Below are 17,823 nucleotides of genomic sequence, written 5' to 3' on the forward strand. Positions count from 1 at the left end.
GGCGAAGGCACATGGAGAACTGAGGTGCATCCAGCAGCCAGGACCCAGACCTGGGAGGGGGACCCTCTTGATCCTGTAGCCTCAGTCAAATCACCTCAGCCAGCACCACAGGAGTGCAGCTAAGCCATCCCCCTGAGCCCTCCTGAACTACTAACTCGCAAAATCCTGAGCAATAAGAAGGTTTAAGCCATTAGATCTTAGGATGACTTACTAAGCAGCATTGAACAAATGAAACATCCTTTATTTGTATGTGCATTTTTCACACATTATTTACATGGTCACATAACTTTGGGATATATACAATTGCTTAAAATAATTCTTTATACACTCACTCAGAGTATATTAGGCTGAATATATATACATGCATACAGTCTATATATTTTGCTTAAATAAGTTGGAGTACTGGGAGGCCCACAAAATGGTATGACATAGGAATGGAGATTATCCTTATTAGAGAACCACTTTTATACTAATCCTAAAATCAGGAAAGTGTTGCTAAAGGAGAGACCCATTGTACCATCTGTGTCATAGCCTTCTGGCTGAAGGGCTCTGTAGACTTTGATCTGGGGGAAGGCAGAGAGGAAGAATGATTGCCAGATAGCACCATAGTGGCAATGTTATTTCTGGCTATTCTGTGAGCCACACTAACTAACCAAGTGCTGAAAAATCAGGGCAGCCATGTCTTGGGTTTGGGCCTTGGTTTTGAGAGTAGTTTGAATTGAAGTTGTAGTCTGCCCTCTATGCACTTCCCTGTTCTTCCTCATATGATTTCTTCAGCAAACATTAGCCTTGTTCAAATAATCATAGCACTACCCCATGATCTCTGTCTGAGGTGGGAGTGGGGAAGAAGGTTCCAAGGGAAGAAAAGGAACATTAATAAAACAGATGAATATCACATATTATAAGAAATATTAGTCAAAGATAAAATATGTAGCTGGAGTTAAGATAATTGTTCTCCATAGAGTCAAAAAAATTACAGGCAACATGTTTTTGTTCAGTCTGTTAAAAGCAAAGGTAGGCAAATGACAGGCCATGGGCAAGCTGCCTGTTTTTGTAAACAATGTTTTATTGAGACACAACCATGCCAGCTTGTTTTTGTATTGTCTGTGGCTGTATTTGCACTACAACAGCAGAGTTGAGTAGTTGTGTTAAACATCATATGGCTCGCCAGCCTAAAACATTTACTGTCTGATCCTTTAAGAAAAAGTTTGTTGATCCCTGGCTTAAAGAAAATAAATGAGAGTTAAGTTGGAAGTAATCAGGATGGATATGGAGGAGAAAAAGCCATTTCAGAGATTAAGGCCACATTAACAATGAAATTTAAAATAAATGTTACTAAAATAATCAGGTGAACAATAGGAGGAAATCATGTAAAATTATAAGGATAAGAACAAACATTGAAGTGGGTAGATAGGGTATAATAGACGTAGAAAGTAAAAGAAAAGAGATGCAACTAGTGCATAATTGGTGTTCCTGAGAAAGAAATAGACTAGAAGAGATAAAGTATACTCAAAGATTAATAGAAGAAATAAATAGATAACTTGAATCTGCATATCACAAGAAAAACAGTATCCCTGAAAAATGATTCAGAATTATTAGCACAAAACTGAGAGCTTTCAGGTTTTGTATTGTTTACAGAAATTAGAAAAAAATAGCCCCCAACCTTTGAATTTGTAGATTGGTATACCTGGCTAGAGTAAAAGGATACAGGGAAAGGCAGATTTTGACATGGACTCTTTCTTTCTGTATATAACATCCAAAGAAGCAAGGGCTTTACAACTTTCTAAGCTGTGTTTTATTATTTTTGGTGTTTTTATTAATTTGTTATCTAATGATTTTTCCTGTTTAGTAACTTTGTATCTTTGAAATGTCTGAAGATCCCTTAATCAAAAGAATACACAAACCACAGTATTTTTGCCCAGAAAGAAAATTAATAGATTGAGAGGTCCCTAAGGCCAGCCTTTGGTTATATTCTAGATGATTTTCATGATATAGTTTTGTTTGTTAGTCATTTGGTCCCTGCTTTCCAACTACGTTATATTAGGGGTACTCTCTCGGGCTAACCCTCAGACCTTTCTGCATGGGCCCCACAAAACTGGAAGCCTGGCCTAGCACAGGGCCACTTGAAGCCTTAAGAGGCCAGGCTGTCACCTGAAAACAGCTGCCAAACAAAGCTGGGAGACACAGTGCATGTGAATGGGTCTACACTTGTTTCCTTAGTGGGAATTCCAGTTGCCATTCATTCAAATTCCTATGGTTTTTGTTAGAATTATTTCATAGACTTTCTCCCATGAAATATATGTATATATAGTTCTCCTTTAAGATTATTTTTATGACAGTAGCACATAAAGCATGAAAGAGCAGAGCTAAAAAAGCAGCAGTCAAATAACATAGTTAAACATAACCTTGATTAACAAATCTTGTTATTCATGGGTGACAGCTCAGTTAATAAGTGTTTGTGGCTTGGATACTAAACTGGAGGTTAATGGTGAGGGGAAGCAATTGTAGAATCCAGATTTTTAAGACAAATATGCATCATGCCCCAAAAGGCATGCATGGAATCAGGTGTGTAGTTAGTCGGCTGTGGTGATGTACTTCGGGTGTTCTCCTTCACTGGTCCAGCTGTGAAAGCCTCCAGAACCACCAAGCCAAGGAAAGAGGAGTGACCCTTCATGCCCCACTTCCACATGCATGCTTTGAATGGCCAAAGAGTAGCTTGTGAGAGAGGAGTGTTTTTATTTGAAAAATTTTTAATTAAAATTTTATTTTGACTTCTCTAAATTAGCTTTGTTGAATGGGTAGATAAATTACATAGTTCTAGGAGAACATGTGTCCAAAATTAACTGATATTTATAAGTATCTAAGTCGGCCTTCAAATGTCAATGGTGTGGAGTCAGATTTTCCCTAAATGTCATGTGACTTAAAAGCAAAATGAATGTGAGACGTGATTTGAAAACTGTACTGTTTATTTGGCATTAAGTGGCATTCTATGTTAAAGAATCTGAAGCATTGGTACATTCCTTAACTAATTCTCTTTTCCCCCTGTGAAATGTATTAAAAAGTGGGAGCTGTTCCGCCACCACCACTGGTGATCAGGTCAGGGCTGAAAGTAAATAAGTATCTGAGGAAATGGATAAGCCAGTCATATCCTTAAAGCACACTTTAAGCATGTGGGAAATTTGTCTTTGTCCTACTTCATTTTTTGAGAGACAGAGAGAATTGACATTAAAACATGTAACCTTAAAATTCTTTCTATAGTCAGAAGCCAAAGCTGGGTGGCAATTTGATCACAGACTGTGCCCTGGTGGTGTCATGGGTCATATGTTCAGCATGTGAACAGGAAGGTGAGAAGTGGTGAACTTTTGCCTCAGTTGTGCCATCCATCAGAGAATAAATAGACCAAATCAACGTGTGCAGCTGTATGAGAAGGGGAATGGCTGAGTACTTCTCACACAGGGGCCTTTGTGTCCTGGACATGACCTGGCATTATGATGGGATGCACTGGGCCTGGGCTTTGTGGCAAATTACTAACCCATTATCACACCAGAACACAAGATCGTTTATCTTCTAATGCAGAGTGTCACCTGTTCTTCATTTACCAGTCAATAACCATTAATTATACTCAATGGAAATTTAAACAAAGCCCTTTCCCTCTGTAAAACTAGTAAACTATTCAGTAATAACAAATAAATCTGGAGTTGTATATCCTTTCCCTTCCCATTCCCAGACTGGAGTCTGGTACAATATGAACTTTAGAGGAAATGCCTAGAAATTGATAGGTCAAAGGCTTCAGATAGTCTTATGGAAAAGAAAAGAGCAGATTCTTGGCACTCAACCTAGTGAAAGTGAGAGGCTCCAACTGATCCCCAGATTCCTGCTGAGGAACAAAACAAGCACCAGGGAACTTGTGCCCAGTGTTTAAAGTAATCTGCTATTAACCAGTAATCATATTTTCTCCTTTTATTTTTAGCAAGCCTTTGCTTTTTTTCACATGACTAAAAATATGATTATTTTCAAAACCATTCTAGCACAACATAGCATTTTAAAAGAAATAAAATAAAGCTGAGCAGTCCTGAAAGACCTACTTGAGATGTTATTTTTAGAATGGAAATTTGAGTAAAATACACTTATATACATTAATTCTACAGAAAAATGTGCAAGTAGAAATTCTAGCCAGGAGCATAATTTGATTTTTCCTAAAAACTTTTAAAATATTTTGAAGAAAGCCAAAAATATTTGCATGTGTTCATGTGTGTGGGCGCACTCAGGAGATGAGGGAAGGTCAGCCTAGTTAGGAGGTGTGGCCAAAGAGCAGGCTAAGTCCCAATGAACCCATCCATGCCATCTGCCATTGATGACTGGAAACTCAAGTTGATAACAGGAATTTGTTTCAAGGACTAGATCTGGGGCCCTTGCACATGGCACAGAGATGTCCAACCCTTTGGTGTCTCTGGGCCACACTGGAAGAAGAGTTGTCTTGGGCCACACATTAAATACTTTGCAACACATAGTCACAAAAAGTATCATAATGTTTTAAGTAAGTTTACAATTTAATGTTGGGCCACATCACAACCATCCTAGGCTGCATGGGCCTCAGGTTGGACACCTCTAGTAGAAGAAGAGACTAGAATTCCCACACAGATGAGGGAAGCAAGCACTCTAGGCCCCGGGAATTGCACCTGCAGGTAACAGACATGAAGAGCAGGCCCCTTAAGCAGCTTCTACTAGAGCCAGCACCCGTAACAAAGAGGCACCTCCCTGAGGAGCTTAACAATGGAGGGTGCTGGGCACAAGGCTTGACCCACAGACCTGGGCTGCGTTTCAGACCACAGTCCTCGGCCTGGAGCAGATAATAGTGTGCAGGGGCCATAGAGCCCAGGGAGCTACAAAGCATTAAAGAGAACATCTTGTATTTTGTGCCTTTTAAATAAAGATTGAGCTTTATTATTAAATAATTAGTATAAAATTTAGAAAGTATTGTAATTAAATTCATTAGCTATGAACTCATAGCTACAAATCTGCAAAATGAAACCAGATATTTCACTAAAGTGAACATATTGTCTCTTAGCCAAAACAATTTCATTGGTTACTTTTCAGTATATCATTGACCTCAACTTAGTGCCATAGTTTCACCCAGTTGCCACATGTCCAAGGCCTGTATAATTGCCCAAAGTCTCATGTTTTTGAGAACAAAAATATGATTTAAAAATATAATGAAATAGGCTAAAAATACAAAATATTCACAAGAAATAACTTCAAATAAAAGACAAATATTTACCTATTTTTTATTTTTAGAAGTCTGCCACAAATTCAAAGAATAGAGAGGAGTTAAGCATTTTTGGTTTCATTTTTGTAAGCTGCCCTGTTGAATTCAGGAAACTATTTTTCAGCTTATCCAATAGCAGCTAGGGAGATGCTGACTAAGATAGTTTTCTTTAAGTGTTAGAACAAGTGTTCAATTCACATAATATTAGGGACTATATTTATTATTTTTACTTATTATATTTTGAAAAGTAAATAGGAGTTATTAAATAAAACATTGATTTGTCACTTGCTTGGATTGTTCTTAAAGAAACATGTCAAATGCCAACTATACTTACTTTTTAATATGCATCTTCTGTGTAAACAAAACCTTTACAATTAATGTGCTGTTCCCAGCTATAGAAACTATATATGCTGTACATACAGAAACCTGTATGCTGTTGAAAAAAGATGGCATAACTGAGTGAACTCAAGCTGTGATGGTTACTACAGTTTGTGTCTTAGATATGCAGCTGCATTGCTGCCCAACTAGACTTCTCGTTCCCAGTGAAAAAGTGTGCCTGTAGATACTCCCATTGACAGACTGACCATGAAATGCTGCTGATGAAATCCTGAACTGGTACAATGCTTTTCATTGTCTCTCAGACAACCATTTTATAAGTGGTAGTACTATTCATTACATGACTGTTTTTCCATTAATGATCTTTTTAATTTAGTAGAGATTTATTTTACAGGGTTTGACTGTACCTTCTTTTTGTTAGAACATAGAATTGGTAACCAGTGAGGGCTCTAGAAAAAGCACTTACAGAGAGATGCAGAGGAGCAGTATGTAAATTTTTAGCCGTTGCTCTTAGAAGAGTAAAACCTAAGTTAGGTTGGTTTCTTTAAGTACCATGCCATTGGCTGTACTATCCATAGAAGCTGGGGATCTTTAAAAGTTTTGAGCAACTGGAAATCAGGATCCATAGTTTAACATAGTAGACTTAGTTAAGTTTATTGAGAAGGGTGGTGGTGGAGTTCTTGAGGTCTTAGAATACTGGTGAAGTCCAACATTCTGTTTAGGATTCAATATTCCCTTCTTGATATCATTTTCTTTGTGCTGAATACAAATCATCTCATCTTACTTACAATTCATACTAGTCTAAGGGTCAGTGGCATTCTTTCAGTTTTAGAGATAAGGAAATTGATTTATAGATCAGTTATTGCATCTCAGTTTTTGGAATCCAGTTTACACAGTATCAGCAAAGTGCTGGCCAGGTGGCTCAGTTGGTTGGAGCATTGTCCCATACACCAGTGGTCCCCAACCTTTTTGGCACCAGGGACCAGTTTCATAGAAGATAGTTTTTTCATGACCAGGGAGTGAAGGAATGGTTTCAGGATGATTCAATCATATTGCATTTATTGTGCACTTTATTTCTATTGTCTTACTTGTAGTATATAATGAAATAATTATACAACTCTGCATATGGTAGAGTTAGCATGTGGGCTTACCAAAACTGTGACTGTGACAAGTGCTCAGTATAGAACAGAGAGACACAGATGGAGGTGGTAAATAAAATAATGGGCAGGCCACACACAGAGTAAAATAAGGGTTGGATTCTGGCTTAAAGCCTGCCTCCAGATGCAGCTTAATTTTCACTTGCAACTCAATGATAGGGTTTTGGTATGAGTCTGCAAGCAATTGATTTATTATGGTCCCTGTGCAATCAAATCTGTCTGCTAATGATAATCTATTTGCAGCCACTCCCCAGCACTAGCATCACTACCTCAGCTCCACCTCAGATCATCAGGCATTAGATTCTCATACAGAGTGTGCAACCTAGATCCCGCTCATGAGCAGTTCACAGCAGGGTTTGCACTCCTATGAGAACTAGTGCTGCTGCTGATCTGATGATCTGACAGAAGGCAGGGCTCAGGCAGTAATGTGAGTGATGGGGAGCAGCTGTAAATGCAGATGAAGCTTTGCTCACTTGCCCTCTGCTCACCTCCTGCTGTGTGGTCCAGTTCCTAATAGACCATGGACTGGTACTGGTCTGTGGTCTGACAGTTGGAGATTCCTATTGTACAACAAGAGGCTGTAGGTTCAATTCTTGGTCAGGGCACATAACTAAGTTGCAGGTTTGATCCCCAGTCAGGGTGCATACAGGAGGCAACTAATTGATGTTTCTCTCTCTCCCCGCTTCACCCCCTTCTACCTCTCTCTCTCTGAAATCAATAAGCATATCCTTGGGTGAGGATTAAAAAAATAAATATAAATAAACAGTATCAGTCAATAAATAGTAGTGGATCAAAAACTTTTTCCCTTGGGGCTTTTTTAATTACTTTTTTTTTTCAATTACAGTTGACATACACTATTATATTAGTTCAAGTGTACACCCAGTGATACATTATATAACTTACTAAGTGATTATCCCAATCTGATACCCATCTGATCATACATAGTTATTAAAATGTTATTGACTATACTCCCTATGCTGTACTTTATATCCCCATGGCTGTTATGTAACAATCAATATGTACTTCTTTATCCTCTTCACCTTTTTCCCCCATCCCCCCAACTACCCTCTCATTTGTCAACCATCAAAATGTTTTCTGTATCTATGAGTCTGTTTCTGTTCTTTCTTGTTTGTTTTGTTTTCTTAAATTCATTTCTAGATAGATATGTATTTATTGCCATTTTATTGTTCATATTTATTATCTTCTTCCTCTTATTCTTCTTAAAGAAGACCCTTTAGCATTTTTTAGAAAGTACTGGTTTGGTAATGATGAACTCTTTTAGCTTTTTCTTATCTGGAAAGCTCTATCTGTCTTTTAATTCTGGGTGATAACTTTGCTACATAGAGTAATCTTGGTTCTTAGTCCTTCTTTTTCATCACTTTGAATATTTCTTGCAAGTCCCTTCTGGCCTGCAGAGTTTCTATTGAGAAATAGAGCTGACAGTCTTATGGGAGTGCTGTTGTAGATAACTACCTGCTTTTCTCTTTCTGCCTATACCCTGCAGAGGTTGTGGCTGATCTGAGAGATACAAACTTACTCTTCTCTTAAGTATTTTTCATATATCAGGTACATAGGTTCAAGGTCATGACTAGCTGCATGTTTGTACATGACTAATATTAAGCCATAATGTTTAAGCCAGTTTGGTTATAAGTCTGTTTTGTAAGGGTGTGTAATATTCAATAGTAAATTGTACTTGCGAGATAACGTGAACTCTGAAGTCAGTGTTGGTGTAGTTGGGTTTTTTTTACCCTTGCAAACTTTAAAGTCATTGTTTTTTTTTTAATTGAAAATGGCTGGCAAAATACATATATCAATTCAATAATCCAAGAGATGTTGAAGAACTTCAGCAAGTGCTACTTGAATCTGATGATGACAATGATAAAGTTGAGTATGAAGATGAAAGTGATTTAGTAGATGAAGGTTATGTGAAAGTTAGGAGAGAATCCTAGAAGCAGCAAGAGATAAGGGGACAGTAACCTACAAAGGAGTTCCCATCAGACTGTCAGCTGACTTCTCAAAAGAGACCTTACAGGCAAGAAGGGGCTGGAAAGAAGTATTCCAAGTCATGAAAGACAAGGACCTATATCCCAGATTACTCTATCCAGCAAAGCTTTCATTTAGAATGGAAGGGCAGATAAAGTGCTTCTCAGATAAGGTCAAGTTAAAGGAGTTCATCATCACCAAGCCCTTATTTTATGAAATGTTAAAGGGACTTATCTAAGAAAAGAAGATTAAAAAAAACATGTATAGTAAAAGGACAGCAAACTCACAATTATTAACAACCACACCTAAAGCAAAACCAAAAGAAACTAAGCAAACAACTAGAACAGGAACAGGACCACAGAAATGGAGATCACATGGAGGGTTAGCAACAGGGGAGTGGGAGGAGGAGAGAGGGGGAAAAGGTACAGAGAATAAGTAGCATAGATTGTAGGTTGAAAATAGATAGGGGGAGGGTAAGAATAGTATGGGAAATGTAGACGCTAAAGAACTCATAAGTATGACACATGGACATGACTAAAGGGGGGATATGGGTGGGAGAGGGTATACAGGGTGGAGGGGAGTGAAGGGGGAAATGGGACAACTGTAATAGCATAATCAATAAAATATATTTAAAAAAGATTATGTGAAAGTTCATTCAGAAGAGTCAGATATCAAGCAAGATATTTCCAGTGAGGGAAGTAAAGATGAATAAGACATGAATGAAGAGTATTTTGGGGGGAAGGAAAAAAATCAAAACGTGTTAGGTGCTATGCATCCAAAACGAGTCACTTATTAAAATAGTTTTTCAAGTGTTGTGGATAGCGTTTATGTCTTGAGCACGGCAGTGTTGTTTGCAATGCCTGTTACAAACGTTTCACAAAGACAACTATGGAAGATTCTGATTAATTAATGTTAAAGAAATTTTTAAAATAATATCCATGTTTCCGTTGTTGGGGAAAAATTTTATTCTTTGTGTTTTTATATCGCTGTGTTTAATAATTTCTAGATTATAACTGAAAATAAATAAAAATTGTGTATTATATAAATATAATAAACACAAGTTTGCAGCTTTTTAATTTTTTTTGCATTTCAGCACATAATAGTAATGAATGTATCTCTTGGATACATGTGAACTACACTGTAATATTTTTTACTGTGATTTCCACACAATTAATATTCTTTGTTTTTAACCTTTTGCATTTTAATTATGTTGTGTCTTGGTTGGAGCCTCTTTGGGTTCATCTGGGACTCTCTGCTTTCTGTATGTCTATTTTCTTCACTAGGTTAGGGAAGTTTTCTGTCATTAGTTTTTCAAATAGGGTTTCAATTCCTTGCTTTCTACCTTCTCTTTCCAGCACCCCCCTGATGCAAATGTTGGTATGCTTGAAGTTGTCCCAGAGGCTCCTTACACTATATTTTTTTTCTATTCCTTTTTCTTTTTGCTGTTATGATGAGGGTGTTGTTTGCTCCCTTACATTTCAGATTACTGATTTGAGTCTCGACTTTTTCTACTAAAAGTCACCAAAGCTGGGCACTCCAGGTGTACCTCACCCCCATGTGAGCTGTGTACACCCTCCTTTTGTAGTTGAACCTTGATTGCTGTTAGCATGTCATTGGAAGGGATTTACCCCCAGGCTGATCAGCTTTAAGGACTGGCTGTGACCACCAACCACTGCAGAGGATTTACTGTGCAGGGGCCTGTCCCACAGAGTAGGACTTACCTCAGTGGGGCTCTTGTGGCTAGTGACTCCACCCCCTTGAGTATGTGGCCATGGAGGTGGTTCTGTGGTGCTTCAATGTAGTAGTCTGCAGCTGTCCACTAGGTGCACTGTCTCTGAGGCCCCTCCCCCCAGAGGTGCCTGCTAAGGTCAGCTGCCACCTGTGTTCTCCCCAGGGCCACCTGGTTTGATCTACAAAGCAATCTGCATATGGCTGCTACTTGTGCTAGGCTGGAGATGCCCAGGAGAGGCCAATCCCCGAACCATGGCCTGTGGTTGCTGCTAGTGCTGTACCTGGGACCACTTAGCAAGAGGTATGGAGCAGTCTAAGGCCAGAGACTGCTTTTTGAAAAATTTTAGAAGTCTGAAACATGAACCAAGACAGGCCATTCATATGGAAAAGCCACTGGAAACTGCTTGGGTAGGCCTACAAATTTGGTGGGACAGGGTCTCACCAGGGAATCACCAGAGAGGGGCAAACAGTGTGAACCAAGTAATGGAAACTGAGATACTGCAACTGCCTGCTGGCTCTGGGAAGGGGGCGCTTATCAAAGGAACAATAGCCTATACCAGCACTTTTGTCTGGCAGAAAGCTGTCCCCCAGCACTCGCTCTGATGCCAGATAATTCAGTTCGTCCCCTGTGTCCTTGGTACCCTTTGAGCTGTTCCCCCAGCACTGGAGGTCAGAGGGCAGGAATCAAAGTAAGTGTGTGTGGGTCCTTTAAGAGGAATTACCTGGGACTATAGAGGCCCTCCATCTCTTTCAGCCTCAACCCCTGGTGGTGTTTATAGCCAGAAATTATGGGGACTTCTCTTCCCAGCGCTGGCACCCTGGGCTTGGGGGCCCTAGTGTGGGGCTGGGATCCATTGCTCCTCAGGGCAGACCTCTACAACCATGATTGCCCTCCTGATATTTATCTGACATACGTGGGTGTGGGACCAGCCCATTCCACAGCTGGGCCCCTCCTCCCAGGCTCAAGCTTCTTTAAATCCCTAGTTGTAGGTCTTCCACTCAGGTAGATTTCAGATGGTTCTGCATGATGGTGGTTCTGTATTTTAGTTGTAATTTTGACATGTTTGTGTGAGGATATGAGTATCGTGTTTACTTAAGCTGTCATCTTGACTGGAAGTCAATTAATAATTCTTGATTATTTTGCTTTTTGATGTTACCACTTTGGTACATTTTTCACTTTATTGTTAAGAAATTTTGTTCTATTTTTAGTATAAACATCTGTGTTTAAAGGACTTTTCCTTCTCTTTTGTCCATAATATGAAGGTAAATTAGACAATGGTTTTTAAACTCTTCTTTTCTTAAATGTACTATAGAAAGGTTATTTGCCACATATATTCTTCAATATCTTGTTCCTCTAAATTGTAGTCCAAGCAACTGCTGCATGACAGTCACCTAGGATGTTAAAGATTAAGATATCTAAAGCATATTCTCTACTACGTCCACTTGTGTGACTGTAACCTAAGCACATATACTGAGTTGTTCCCTGCATGATGCCAATATACATTAAAGTTTGAGAACCACTACTGTAGTGGTGAGAATATTGTATTAAGTTCATGGTTATTTTCTAGCTGTACATGTTTAAAGTACTTACACATGGAGACTGTTAGACTTACCATTGGTGATTCTGATGCCTTGGTAGCCCACATGAGCAGCCAAACCAAAGCCATTTCACTTGAATCTAAGAAAATGAAACTTAAGAAAAACCAATCACAAACAGCTTACTTGGCTTTCCCAAATAAGGCAACTGCATAAACTATAACCAATCTAATAATTTCTTTGCTTTGCTTTACTTCATTTTCTACTCTATGAAAACCTTGCTCCTCACTCTTGTTGATGGAGCACTCCTAACCACCTTTGCTTTAGCACTACTCTATTCAAATAAAGGTATGAACAAATAAACTCCTTTTTAAAAAAAATTAATATGCCTCAGTTTACCTTTTAACAATGTCCATACTCAATTATGTGAATTTGATAATATTGTATTTCCTAAGTGGCAGGTGGCTGCAACTTTAACTGGGATTTACCTGTCTCTCTGTAGGCTATGTGGCTGATGTTGCAGAAGGAGGAGCCAGAGGATTTTGTCATAGCTACCGGAGAAGTCCACAGTGTTCGGGAGTTTGTAGAGAAGTCATTTTTGCACATTGGAAAAACCATTGTGTGAGTATAACTAAGAGCTGATTTCTGGTCATTCATCAGACATTTGCTAGCACGTTTGTATAGGTGCTTTTTATTCTGCCTTGGTTTTGTCTTTTTCCTTTTTTACTCTATTGTAAAGCAGTGTAGAGAGTTTCAATGTAGAGCGGCAACTTTGTTCTTCACTGCATCCAACCCCAGTTATATCTTATGTGAAATATTTGTCACCATCTAAACAATCTTTTTAAAATTTCTTCTTTCTGATTTAATTTTTAAAATATTTTTTCTTTGTGAAAGACTTTTAATTTTTTAATTTAAATTTTTTATTATGGTTTAGATATGGTGTACTTTGATATTACTGTACCTAATTGTACTCTTACTAGTAAATATGCTAGCATTGCACCTTCTTTTTTTAGTTCTTTATTTTATATTTTAAAATTTTGAAATCATTAAAAACTTACAGAAAAGTTTTAAATATATTACAGTCTTCTTTTCTCTGAACCATTGAGACTTGGTTGCTAGCCTGATGCCCCAACAACTGGGACTTTTGTGTGTATTTCCTATAAACAATGACATTTTCTCACATAAACACAATATAAACATTAAAATCAGTAAATTCACTATGATAAAGTACTACTGTCAAATCATCAGACCTGATTTCGTTTTTGCCAGTTGAGTGAATGCTATACTATATATGAAAATTATTTCATTGATACTTATACACTACATTCACTTATAGCATTAGACAATTTGAAAGCAGATTTTTATTGGAATGTTGGAAAGATTTGTGGGAAATCCTTCATTATACATGGGTAATTAGAAAAAAATTGTGGCCATTTTTTTTACTGCAGTAAAATAAATATATAACAAAATTTACCTTTCTATACATTTTAATTTTATTTTTAATCATTTTTTTTAATTATACCTGTAAGTCAGTACTATATTAGTTTTATGTGTACAGCATAGTAATTAGACATTTATATAATTTATGAAGTGACCCTCCAATAGTTCTAATACACATTTAATACAATACATTATGATTCCAATAATATTGATTACATTCCCTATGCTGCACTTTATATCTCCATGATTGTCTTCATTACTTCATATGAAGTTATGACAATTGTACTTCTTTATCCCTTCACCTTTTTCACCCATCCCTCAACCTCCTCCTGCTTGGCGACCATCATTTTGTTCTGTGTATCCATGAAATTGCTTGTTTTGTTTATCTGTTTATTTTGATATTTAGATATCATATATAAATGAAATCATATGATATTTGTCTTTCTCTGTGTGACTTTTTCACTTTGCATAATACCTCTATGTCCATCCATGTTGTCATAAATGGTAAGATTTAATTTTTTATGGCTGACTAATAATCCAGTATATATATATGCACCACTTCTTTATCTAATCATGTGTTAATGGGCACTTAAGTTGCTTCTATATCTTGGCTATTTTAAATAATACTGCAATGAGAAGGGGAAAGGTCAAGTTAAGGAACATGTATAAAGGACCCATGGACAAAGACAACTGGGAGGGGGGAGGACTAAAAGTGGATGGTGGGGGATGGGTAGGGCAGAAGAGAGTAATGGAGAAAATGGGGATAACTATGATTGAACTACAACAAAAAACACAAAAATAAATAATACTTCAGTGAACATAGGAATGCATATATCTTTTCAAATTATTTTTTAGTTGTGTTTGAATAAATACCCAGAAATGGAATATCTGGGTCATATATTAAATCTATTATTAATTTTTTGAGGAACTTCTATGCTATTTCGACACAGGCTTCACCAATTTACAATTCTTCGAACACTGCACAAAGGTTCCCTTTTTTCCACATCCTCACCAATACCTGCTGTTTGTTGGTTCATTGATAATAGTTATTCTGACCAGTGTGAAGTGATATCTCATTGTGGTTTTATATAATTTGCATGTCTCTGATGATTAGTGACATGAGCATCTTTTTATATGTCTATTGGCCAGCTATATGTCCTCTTTGGAGAAGTATCTATTCAGGTCCTCTGCCCATTTTTTAATAAGGTTGTTCGGTTTTTTTGGTGTTAAGTTAGGTGTGTTCTTTATATACATTTGGATATTAACTTCTTATCAGATGTATTTTTGGTGAATATCTTTTTCCATTCAGTAGCTTATGTTTTTGTTTTATTGATGGTTTCCTTCCCTATACAGAAATTTTTAAATTTGAGGTCATTTCATTTTTTTTTGTTGTAGTTGTTGTTTTTTGTTTGTTTGTTTTTGGGGTTTTTTTTTTTTAACTTCCCTTGCCTGAGGAGAGATATCCAAAAAAAATTGTTGAGAGCAGTGTCAAAGAGTTTACTGACTATGTTTTGGGTCTTTCATTTAAGTCTTTAATCCATTGTGAGTTTATTCTTGAATATGGTACAATATATTGGTCCAGTCTTATTTTATTCCATGTGTCTGTCCAGTTTTCCCAGTACCATTGAATAGACTGTTTTAACCCATTGTAATTTCTTGCCTCTTTTGTCAAAGATTAAGTGACTATATAGGTGCGGGTTTATTTCTGTGCTGTCTATTCTGTTCCATTCATCTGTGTGTCTGTTTTATGCCAATATCATACTGCTTTGATTACTATAGACTTATAGTATAGTTTGATATCAGGTAGTTTGATACTTCTAACTTTGTTCTTCTTTCTCAAGGAGGTTTCTTTCGATTTTCATGGTCTTTTGTGGTTCCCTAGGAATTTTACAATTATTTATTCTAGTTCTATTGAAAATGCCATCTATATTTTGATAGGGATTTCACTGAATCTGTAGATTGCTTTGGGTAATCTGGACATTTTACAATGTTAATTCTGCCTATCCATAAGCACAGTATATTTTTCAATTTATTTGTATCATCTTCAGTTTCATTCTTCAGTGTCTTACAATTTTCCGAGTATGGGTCAGTGACCTACTTTGTTAAATTCATTCCAAGGTATTTTTTAATGCAGTTGTAAACGGGGTTGTTTCTTAATTTCCCTTTCTGATCATTTATTATTGGCATATAAAAATGCAACCAATCTCTGTATATTAATTTTGTATCCTGCTACTTTATTGAATTTATTCATTAGTTCTAGTAGTTTTTTTGCTGGAGTCTTTTGGGTTGTCTATATGCAACATCATGATATCTACAAACAGTGGCAGATTTACTTCTTTTCAATTTTTGATTACTTTTCTTTATTTTCATTTTCTAAATGCTGTGGCAAGAACTTCCAATACTATATTGTATAAAAGTGGTGAAAGTGGACATTGTTTGTCTTGTTCCTGATGTTAAGGAAGATTGGGACATGATGCATTATTGAGTATAAAATTGGTTGTGACTTTGATATATTGCATTTGTAATGTTGAGGTATGTTCCCTTTACTTCCAATTTGCTGGGAGTTTTTATCATAAATTACTAGTTTAAGAAGGATGTTAGTTCTTTGAATGTTTGGTGAAATTCACCTGTAAAGCCATCTGGTCCACGATTCTTGTTTGTTGGGAGATTTTCAATTACTGATTTGATTTCATTAGTATTAATAATTATTAGCCAGCTCATATTTTCTCTTTCTTCTTCACTCAGTCTTTGGGAGATTATATGTTTCTAGGAATTTAACCTATTTCTTTTTTTATAAAGATTTTATTTATTTACTTTTAAAGAGAGGGGAAGGGAGGGAGGCAGAGAGGGAAAGAAACATTGATGTGTGAGAGAAACATTGCTCAGTTGCCTCTTGCATGCCCCCAACTAGGGACCTAGACTGCAACCCAGGCATGTGCTCTAATTGGGAATTAACCTGGCAACCTTTCAGTTCACAGGCTAGCACTCAGTCCATTGAGCCACACCAGCCAGGGCAAAGTTATTTATGTTCTTCAATTTGTTGGCATATAGTTTTTCATAGTATTTTCTTGTCATTTTGTATTTCTTTGGTGTCAGTTTTCACTTTTGCTTTTTCATTTCTGATTTTATTTGTGTCCTCTCGATTTCCTGATGACTTGATTGCTATCTTTTCAAAGAACCAGCTGTTTGTTTCATTAATCTTCTGTATTTTTAGACCTATTTTGTTAGTTTCTGCTCTGATCTTTAGTATTTTGTCCCTTCTCACTCTGAACTTTTTTTTCTTTTTTTATAATTTTTTTAAATGTAAGGCTATATTATTTATTTTAGATTTTTCTTGTTTCTTTGGGTAGGCCTGTGTGTTACTATAAATTTCCCTTTTAGAACTCTTTTGGCTGTGTCCAGCAGATTTTGGATTCTGTGTTTAACTTTTCGCTTCTCTAAGGTATCTTATTTCTTCCTTGATCTCATTGTTAACTCATTTATTATGGAATTGCATGAGACTTTTGTGTTTGTGTGTTGTTTAGTTTTGTTTTTGTAATTGATTTTTAGTATCATACCATTGTGTTTGGAGAAGAAGCTTTATATGATTTCAGACTTCTTAAATTTATTGAGACTTGTTTTGTGACATTACATATGGTCTATTCTGGAAAATGTTTCACATGCACTTTAAAAGAATATATATTTTCCTGCTTTGGGATAAAATGCCCTACAAATATCAATTAAATCCATCTTGTCTAACATGTCCCTTAATGCCACTGTTTTCTTATTGATTTTCTGTCTGGATGTCAATGGTGTGTTAAAGTCCCTTACTATTAATACATTAATATAGATCTCTCCCTTTATGTTGTCCAATATTTGCTTTATGTGTATATTTACATACTCCTACATTGGATGCATTAATGTTTATAAGAGTTATTTCCTCTTTTTGGATAGATGCCTTTATTGTTAAGAAATGTCCTCCATTGCTTTTCCTGTGAGAGCCACCAGATTGAGAGGATTGCATCCCTCTCCCTTGCCACACCATGGTGTGTGCTGATGTATGGATATCATTATACTCTAAAAAGAGGGAATCATCTTGCAAAAATGTCACTTTACCAGCTGTGTTCAAGGTTCCCATTCAGAAAGATATTGTTAATTTTGTTCACACCACTTTGCACAAAAACAATAGACAGCCCTATGCTGTCAGTAGATCAGCAAGTCATAAAACCAGTGTTGACTCTTGAGCTGCTGGCAGAGGTGTGGCTTAAATTCCCAGAGTTCAAGATGATGTAACTCATCCATCTGGCCAGGGTACTTTTGGAAATATGTATTGTGAGGGCTACATGTTTGCACCAACCAAACCAACCAAACCAAAACCTGACACCACTGGCAACC

The 17,823-nt window shown here is 36.9% G+C and overlaps 1 protein-coding gene across 1 annotated transcript in view; it reads left to right on the forward strand.

The window, feature by feature from the left end:
• Positions 1 to 17,823, forward strand: part of GMDS (GDP-mannose 4,6-dehydratase) — a 702,352-nt gene that overhangs the window by 534,703 nt on the left and 149,826 nt on the right. The window contains exon 8 of the mRNA XM_045841727.1: positions 12,512 to 12,630. Within this exon, the coding sequence (XP_045697683.1) occupies positions 12,512 to 12,630 (119 nt within the window). The remainder of the gene's footprint in view (positions 1 to 12,511; positions 12,631 to 17,823) is intronic.

Source organism: Phyllostomus hastatus, unplaced genomic scaffold (genome assembly GCF_019186645.2).
Source record: "Phyllostomus hastatus isolate PE091 unplaced genomic scaffold, TTU_PhHast_1.1 phas_contig_37, whole genome shotgun sequence".
Classification (NCBI taxonomy): Eukaryota; Metazoa; Chordata; class Mammalia; order Chiroptera; family Phyllostomidae; genus Phyllostomus; species Phyllostomus hastatus.